At 38.9% G+C, this 9,212-nt stretch overlaps 1 protein-coding gene across 3 annotated transcripts in view; it reads right to left on the reverse strand.

Annotated features, from left to right (window-relative positions):
* Positions 1-2,465: 2,465 nt before the first annotated feature.
* Positions 2,466-9,212, reverse strand: part of LOC131370101 (myelin-associated glycoprotein-like) — a 17,863-nt gene continuing 11,116 nt past the window's right edge. For 2 of the 3 annotated variants that reach the window (XM_058417188.1, XM_058417190.1), the window contains 8 exons: positions 7,992-8,354; positions 7,315-7,641; positions 6,975-7,232; positions 5,577-5,834; positions 4,639-4,926; positions 4,170-4,266; positions 3,979-4,039; positions 2,466-3,859 (listed from right to left, as the gene is read on the reverse strand). In XM_058417188.1, coding sequence (XP_058273171.1) covers positions 3,569-3,859; positions 3,979-4,039; positions 4,170-4,266; positions 4,639-4,926; positions 5,577-5,834; positions 6,975-7,232; positions 7,315-7,641; positions 7,992-8,354 — 1,943 coding nt within the window. In that variant the 3' untranslated portion in view covers positions 2,466-3,568. The remainder of the gene's footprint in view (positions 3,860-3,978; positions 4,040-4,169; positions 4,267-4,638; positions 4,927-5,576; positions 5,835-6,974; positions 7,233-7,314; positions 7,642-7,991; positions 8,355-9,212) is intronic. The other variant, XM_058417191.1, reaches the window with a different exon arrangement.

Raw genomic sequence — 9,212 nt, forward strand, 5'->3', positions numbered from 1 at the left:
CCATCAGATTGCCAGATGGAGAAGCGCGATTCGTCACTCCAGAGAACGCGTCTCCACTGCTCTAGAGTCCAGTGGCGGCGTGCTTTACACCACTGCATCCGACGCTTTGCATTGCACTTGGTGATGTATGGCTTGGATGCAGCTGCTCGGCCATGGAAACCCATTCCATGAAGCTATCTGCGCACTGTTCTTGAGCTAATCTGAAGGCCACATGAAGTTTGGAGGTCTGTAGCGATTTTCTGTCTGCAGAAAGTTGGCGACCTCTTCGCACTATGCGCCTCAGCATCCGCTGACCCCGCTCCGTCAGTTTACGTGGCCTACCACTTCGTGGCTGAGTTGCTGTCGTTCCCAAACACTTCCACGTTCTTATAATACAGCTGACAGTTGACTGTGGAATATTTAGGAGCGACTTTCACGACTGGATTTGTTGCACAGGTGGCATCCTATCACAGTTCCACGCTGGAATTCACTGAGCTCCTGAGAGCGACCCATTCTTTCACAAATGTTTGTAAAAACAGTCTGCATGCCTAGGTGCTTGATTTTATACACCTGTGGCCATGGAAGTGATTGGAACACCTGATTCTGATTATTTGGATGGGTGAGCGAATACTTTTGGCAATATAGTGTATGATAATGCCTCTCACTCTACTAATAAAGCAATAATAAATAAAGAGTGCTTTTTCTCCCAGGTGATGCCATATTAGTAAAAGCCTCTAAAAATCTCTACTCACATTAACAAGGGTCTTAAGGGAAAGGAGAAACTCAGTAATTAAGCAGCCCTTGGGGGGGTCACCTCATCTCACCTTTTCACATATACATATAGGAAACTTATGTATTAGCTTTTACACCTGTCTGATAATCCAACTAAGAATAGGACTGTTTTAGGACACTGGTTTTGTAGATTCTTTGATCATTCTAGAACTTGCTCACATTGTGATCCTAATAGAGTAAACCTTTCAGGTCTTTCCTGATGTTTATTTCTTTCTACATTGTAAAACAATGCTGAAGGCGGCCGAAATCCACAATAATGTCCTTTGAACAGTTGATATTGAGATATGTCTGCTACTGATGCTCTGTAAAGCCTTCATAACGCCTCTAATCTGAGGTGCTGTTAATTGGTGATTTCTGAGGCTGGTGACTCTAAATGAACTTCTCCTCTGCAGCAGAGGTCAGTTTTGGTCTTGCTTTACTGGGATGGTCTTCATGTGAGACAGTTTCATCATGGGGCTTGATGGGTTCTGCAAATGCACTTGACAATACTGTTCTTGTAAGAACTATTCCAGAACACCTGACCTTCGTGTCTTAAAATAACAACTGACTGGTTTTTGTTGTCATTACATATGGATTACTGAAGTCCATGTGTGTTATTTCATAGTTTTGAAATCTCCAGGATTGTTCTAGAATGTAGAAAATAAATCCCTAAACAAAAAACACTGAATTAAAAGGTGTGTCCAAACTTTTGACTGGTAGTGTACACTTAGTAGGGGCCTTATGCTCCTGTGTATGTAGACTTACGCCTCAGCAGCAGTGTGGTGGGAAATTCAGCCTGTGATTTCGTTTAGAAATTGTTTGTATATTGTCCGATGTTCATAATGCATAATGCTGTTGGATTTTGTATTCCATTGTACCAGTCACTGTGATCAGCATTTGTTCTCTCTGTTGTTACTGTGTATTTTTCAGTACATTTCTGTAGTGGCGATCCGTATACACGCTAGACAACAACACTTATGTAGCAGTTCCACTCAATACAAAAAAGAAGGTCTTGCTTCTTGCTGGACATGACCACCCTCTGACCTCTGGCATGCGCAGCCTTAAAAGGTGACTGTTGTGTGAGGTTGGGGCTGTGGGATGGACCAGTGGGCAGTGAGACTGACTTTGATGCTCATTAAGAGCTGCTGACGTCTTTTGTTTACTTGTAGATAACACTGAATATTACACCTTTCTTCTGTATAAATGCTCCCTGTTCATCTCAGTAAATTTCGAAGAGTTTTGCTATTCACTCGCTGTCTGTGTGGTTCATTGGCAAAAAGCTTCCCTGATATCAGTAGAGGCAGGGGCATCACAGCGACCCAGGCTTCTTATCTGAGTGAACCCCAAAATTCTAACAGTGAGAGAACAGGTATAGAGGATATGACCTCACCAAGAGAGGACCAAGCCTTGTGGTAAAACTATTAGTGCATGTGCATGATGCAGATATGGATCTCCTCCGAGTCGCCTGATGTGACTGTCCCTCCAGGTCAGAGGCTAACCACCATCAAGCAACACAGAATTTAATTCAATTTTATTTGTATTGCACTTTTAATGATGGACATCATCTCAAAGCAGATTTACAGAAATATAAAAATATAGAATAGAAATTACAAAGTTTAAATTGATATTTATCCCTAATATAAAGGCAACACAGGCAACAGTAGCAAGAAAAATCTTCCTGAGACGATATGAGGAGGAGAACAAAAAAAGGGAACCTCATCCTCATCTGGGTGACAGCAGAGAGTGGGATTATAAATCATTATAAACACCTGAGAGTGGGATTATAAATCATTATAAACACCTGAGAGTGGGATTATAAATCATTATAAACACCTGAGAGTGGGATTATAAATCATTATAAACACTGAGAGTGGGATTATAAATCATTATAAACACTGAGAGTGGGATTATAAATCATTATAAACACTGAGAGTGGGATTATAAATCATTATAAACACTGAGAGTGGGATTATAAATCATTATAAACACTGAGAGTGGGATTATAAATCATTATAAACCCTGAGAGTGGGATTATAAATCATTATAAACACTGAGAGTGGGATTATAAATCATTATAAACACTGAGAGTGGGATTATAAATAATGTCCTTTCAAAAGAAGGCTACCCGAGTGATATTATCTACATGAGCTTCAAACAAAAGACCAGAGTCAATAATCACACCAAGATCTTTTACTGCTGGACAAGATGAAACAGAAAGACCATCCAGAGTTCCTCTGTGATCAGAAAGATTACTTCTAGCTGCATGTGGTCCTCGTTGCTCTCAAGTTTCCATCAGTAATCAGTTCAATAACTTCAACAACACAGACTTCAGTTAATAATGAGAATGAATCTCCAGCCTACATAACTGCACTTTATGTCCATATAGCCCACAGTTCTAGAAGAGTAATGGTTTATAATCACACTCTCTGGTGTTTCTTATCAATTTAAACATTAGTGTATCCTGAAATTTATTTTTTGAATAGCTGTTTGGGAAACTGTTTAATTTTTGTAAAATTGCTATAGAAATAAAATTGAATTGAAAGTACACATTAGTTTATATTTATTATTATGTGTTGTTACTTTGAATGTTGAAAAAAAAAAGCTAACTTCTTTCCTTGAGGCAATAAACAAACTCATAACTTAATAACAACTTCTGTATGAAACATTGATGTTTTTCTGAAAACAATGTACTAATCTTATAAATGTAAAATATATGTGTAAATGTTATGTCTGTAAATATACAGCTCTACGTCTCACACAGCTTGTACTGTATGTCTGTGTATGTTTAGAATCACTGAATTGTTTTATAGATTTTTTTTCATACTTTCTGTTCACGTTTACGAGGTTTAACTTGTGAATAAAGGACTTCAGCTCCATCTGAGTGTTTGGGCTGCTCTTTGTCTCTTTCTTTAGTTTCAGTTTCTGTAATTCCCTCATTTTGTTGTTTGGAGCCATGATTCACGGTAGCATATTCAGCAGTGAGAGAGGAAGTGCCTCTGACTCCACTTCCTGCTCTGTTTGGAAACATAACAGTGGAGTAATGAAGCGACTCTGATGAAACCTGTTTATTTGCATACACAGACTCTCCACCTTCTTCCTGCCCAACAGCCTGTGGAGTTCAACAGGAAATAAAATTCAGCATTTCAGAAATTTAAATGAGGCTGTCATACAAATATCTCCAAATTTTTTCTCCAAATCTTCAAACTAGGTATGAAATTTCACACTAACCATGTTGTTTAAAATGAGCCCTGTTGCGTCACTTCCTCCAGACTGGGAAGGATTCACTCTCCTGAAAAATGTGTGTTTATTCATATTAAATCTCTACTGTGTTTTAAAAATGTAACCTTCAAATTTTTGTAAAAAATGTTAATGTCCTTGCAGTGTCTGGAGTAAAAGTAAACATTTTTAGAGAAACACACCTCACACACAGGAATAAACCACACAGCATCATCATTACTGAAGCTCCAACAGCAGCACCAATCAGCACTGAGGGAACATCCACACCTGAACCTAAAACTATTAAACACACAGAGTTAAAGTCATACATTATTAATTCATAAATATTAATGAATTGTTCAACAAGGATATTATTAGGATATTATATAACAGGGAAATGTTCTGTAATAGACATCTGCATGACTGACTATGTAATTAACTCAAAGCTCCTCTGATCCACAACTGAATTTCACAGAGGGCTTGGGGCTTCTTGTAGGCACGTCTCATTTCAATTCATTATGCCATTGGTGTTTATATTTCTTTATTTTGAGTATTAATGAAGATTAATGAAGTCTTGTTGTATTTCAACATCAGTGAGGGTCAAAGGAGCAGAATATTACTAAGTGAACATGGTGTGAAGGTTTAAATGAGTGATGTTTTGGTGTCTCTAACCTTTACCAGAGGGATGAGGAACTTTCTTAAAGTAGAAGATCTGTGTGTCAGTGCCCAGGTTATTGGAGCCAACACACTGCAGAGTGAGCATGTCTGTAAATGACTGATGAATGGAGATGAAGCTTCTTGAGGTTGTGTTGTTCACAGACTCTTCCCTGGTGGTTGAAGGAGTTTGATCAGAGAGTCTCCACTCCAGTGTAGGAGATGGATTTCCATGAACCTCACAGGAACACATGATCAAAGTCTGAGTGCTGTTACAGCTGGAGGAGGAAGAGATCTGAGGAGCATCTGAGAGAGAGAGAGAGAGAGAGAGAGAGTCCAAAGAAAATCAGCTGGCTGTTTCTTGCATACTTCTTGGAGAACCTTCTACAATTCTGTCACTGCAGGTAAAATCTGAGACATACCCAATAAAGAGTTCTTCAGAAACATGCTTCAGTAGTTAATACGGTTAAAACTAACCAGAAACCTGGTTCTTGATAAAATACCATTCCTGAATCTCATAAACAAAACACCTTCACCCTAAATCCCAGAGATCTGAAATCCTGATGATGCCAGAGCCATCTGTGGAGTCAGGACAATAAAAATGATCCATGTTCTCTGGGATGGGAACAGACTCAGCTACTACATGCCTGGATTCTCATTGCCAAGAGCGTCTCTGCTGTCCACTGAGGCTCATACAGTGACCCTTTTGATGTGAATGGGAGACTGTGTGACTGTTTACATGGGACCTGGATGTCTGGACACTGAGCCCATGATACTCAAATTAATACTCAGTTAATGGCTCAGTGTAAACTTTCTCATGTGTTCTCAATCTTTGCTTGTTCTTGAACAGCTGCACCACAAGAACTCAACTAAAAAGAAGCCATCAGATTGATTTAAGTGTTTTTAATGATGAACTCCATAAATATCTCATAGTAAAGCTCCAGCATTGTACTCACACTGAAGATCCAGGACCACAGATGAGTTGTGATCTCCGTGCTGGTTTTGAGCTCTACAGTAGTATAAACCTCTGTGTGTAGAATCAGTGGTGTTGATGGTGAGATGGTTTCCGGTTCCTATCTGCTCTCCGTTCTCTCTGTACCAGGTGTAGTTCAGCACTGCTGGGTTTGCATCACTGCTGCAACTCAGAGACACTGAACTGCCCAAAAGCACTGAAGCAGATGGAGACACTGATACTGATGTGTTTCTAGGACCATCTGAAGGAGGAGGAACAGGAAGCTGTGAGATAAAGGTGTGATGGAATATTTCAATAATATCTGCTCTTTGTCCTTGTTTGAACCTTTCCCAAAATATTTCCTAATGGCTTTTTGTTTGTTTGTTTTTGTATACAATAAATGATCTTTCAGAAATTTCAGAACTACAGCAGTTGTCTAAACATACAGTACATGTTAGCATTAGTTGCAAATTAAGTTATGAGATAATTGTTATTTGACCAGACATGGTAGCCTTCACTTGATTCTAATTTCTTTTTGGATTTATTCTTCATTAAGAATACTAAAGTTAAACATTTCTTATCCAGATTTTACTCTGTGATAAATCACCATAAAGCAGATGATCTGAGTTTATTTCAAAAGACATAAAGTAAGTTATATTGCCCTCTTTATTCTGAGAGTACTCAGGAGTCTTTAAAGCATTATTGATGTTGGGTAGAGGGATAATTATAAATAAATGGGTCGGTACTGAACCCCCCTTATTAAGGATTGGATGGCTTTGATTAAAGAAGTTAAATTTCTGGAAATGATGGGATGTAAACTAAAAGGTAAATCTGATTTATTTTATAAAGTATGGTCTAGAACTTCGAATTGTCTTGGCATTGATCTCAAGCTGAGTAGGTATCCTTAAATGCTTTTGTACCCATAGGATAATATTCTAATTCTAAGATATAATATAATATTATTCTAATATTCTAGTTCTAAGTTTAATCACACTGTGATTTATTTTTTAATCACACTTTTGTTTATTTTGTTTCTTTTATTTGCAGTATTGTTATTCAGTCACTGCTCCCAATGCTGATTATTATGAAAATGCAATAGAAAGAAATAAAAAATAAATAAATAAATAAATGTTTGTTATTTAACCATTTGTTGCTGTGACCAGACAATAGTACTGCATTAGAAAAAGAATGCAGCTAATCTTTATTTTGCTAGCATTTTGCAATGTCTCATATTAGTTACTTAAAGTCCAGAACGCGGCTTGAGGTCTACAGCACTGTGGCTAAGACCACAGGATATGGCTTTAAGAAACTGTCTGAGTTTCTTAGAATCTTTTTAAAGCTGATCCCATGATAATATGAGCCATGTGACGTAGCATTAGCAAAGCTCCAGCATTGTACTCACACTGAAGATCCAGGACCACAGATGAGTTGTGATCTCCGTGCTGGTTTTGAGCTCTACAGTAGTATAAACCTCTGTGTGTAGAATCAGTGGTGTTGATGGTGAGATGGTTTCCGGTTCCTATCTGCTCTCCGTTCTCTCTGTACCAGGTGTAGTTCAGCACTGCTGGGTTTGCATCACTGCTGCAACTCAGAGACACTGAACTGCCCAAAAGCACTGAAGCAGATGGAGACACTGATACTGATGTGTTTCTAGGACCATCTGAAGGAGGAGGAACAGGATTTAGAAGACTCTATAAATCATTTAAAGTGTACTGAATGTGAATTGATGAAGTAACACTTACACAGAACATGTAGAGTACGAGAGCTCCGTGCTGATTTGTTCTGGTTCTGGAGCTGGTAGGTGGTGGTGCAGGTGAAAGTGAGTCCATGATGCAGGTGAGTAGCGTTGAAGTTCAGCTGAGAGGAGCTGAAGCTGGTGTTGTGGTTCTGCTCCTGTCTTCTCTCCTCAGGCAGGAAGTTCCATGTAAAAGTGGGAGGATTTAAGAGACATGGAGCAGATGGAGCAGAGCAAATGAGACTCACTGAAGTTCCCTCCACCACCTCATTCTGGTCCTCCACCTCCCCCTGATCCTCCTTATACAGTGTTATTGAGGGTCTGATTGGAGAGTCTGAGATAAACACACAGTATCACATTAGAGATGAGTTTTAAATGTGTTCCAGTGGATCATTAGTGTAATTACAGTTACACTGTACACACACACACACACATGCACACACACACACAGACGCACAAACACACAAACACACACACACACACAAACACACACAGAAACACACACACACACACACACATACACACACACACAAACACACGCAGAAACACACACACACACACATACACACACACACAAACACAAACACGCAGAAACACACACACACACACACACACATGCACACACGCACACATGCACACACACACACGCAGAAACACACACACACACACTGCTGCAGCTCTCACCTCGCACTCTTAGAGATACTGGTGGTCTATAATTGTATTTTAGAGATCCAGTAGCCTCTAATCTAAAGTAATATTTTCCTCTGTCTCTCTCACTGATGTTGTAGAAGATGGTGGTGCAGTTCTTCATGAGGAGATCTCCTATAATTTCACCTTCAATCTTGTTCTCTGTAGTTACTTTAGAGTTAAAGACTTTATTACTGTTAACATCAGTGCCGTTTAATAACCAGATTCCTGTAGAATCTCTCTGGAGGTCTTTATCGTATTGTTCTTCAATCTGAAATCTGCAGGGTATGAGAACACAGAGTCCTCTCAGAGCTTCTACACTCTCTGGTAGAGTGATGGAGAATTCTCTACACAACACAGCTGTAAACACACACACACACACACACACAAATCAATTTAAATTTATGTAGTCCTTTTAACAATGTAGCTTTACTACAGTAATACACTCACAGAACACAGAATCAAAATTAACATCCTTATCAAAATCATCAACTGTACTAGATCTCTTACCTACATAATTCAAACAGTCAATACCAGAAGTTATCGAAACCCTTTTCATAAATTCTAAAAAATATATATAATATATATATATAATTAAAAAAAATTATAAATTCTTCCCTTAGCACAGGCTATGTGCCTAAATCTTTTAAACTGGCAGTTATCAATCCCCTGATTAAAAAATCCGACCTGCTGGTAAAAGTTAAATCAGCAAGAGGAAGTAAGATTATCAGTATAAGATTGTCCATAGATAACCAGATGTTACATGTTCTGACAGAAGGTGATATCTGAGAGTTGTCCAGGGAGTTCACAAGATCCTGACATGGGGATGAATCCCCTGGAATGAACAGCAGGTCGGTTTTGTTGGGATTAGTTTTTAACTGATTAGCTGTCATCCATGATGACATGGACTTCACCTAGAGATCTAGAAGGAGTACAGAGGAGAGTATAGAGGGAGCTGTTGTGGACCGAATACAGAACCTTGTGGGACACCAGTGGGGATTTGGATCCCCTCCATGTAATTTCCTTGATAGACCTTGTTGACAATGAATAATGAAGTCTACAGCAGGGGGCAGAGCTTTCTTTTACAAGGCCCCACAGTCATGGAACAGCTTTCCAATTTCTGTTCTGCACAATATTTGCACAAATTATAACTTTTGTTAATAATTTTTCCTTTAGTTACAGATCTTTTACTTTAGTCACTTTCTGTGGTTTTCCATT

This window comes from Hemibagrus wyckioides, linkage group LG19 (genome assembly GCF_019097595.1).
Source record: "Hemibagrus wyckioides isolate EC202008001 linkage group LG19, SWU_Hwy_1.0, whole genome shotgun sequence".
Taxonomy (NCBI): domain Eukaryota; kingdom Metazoa; phylum Chordata; class Actinopteri; order Siluriformes; family Bagridae; genus Hemibagrus; species Hemibagrus wyckioides.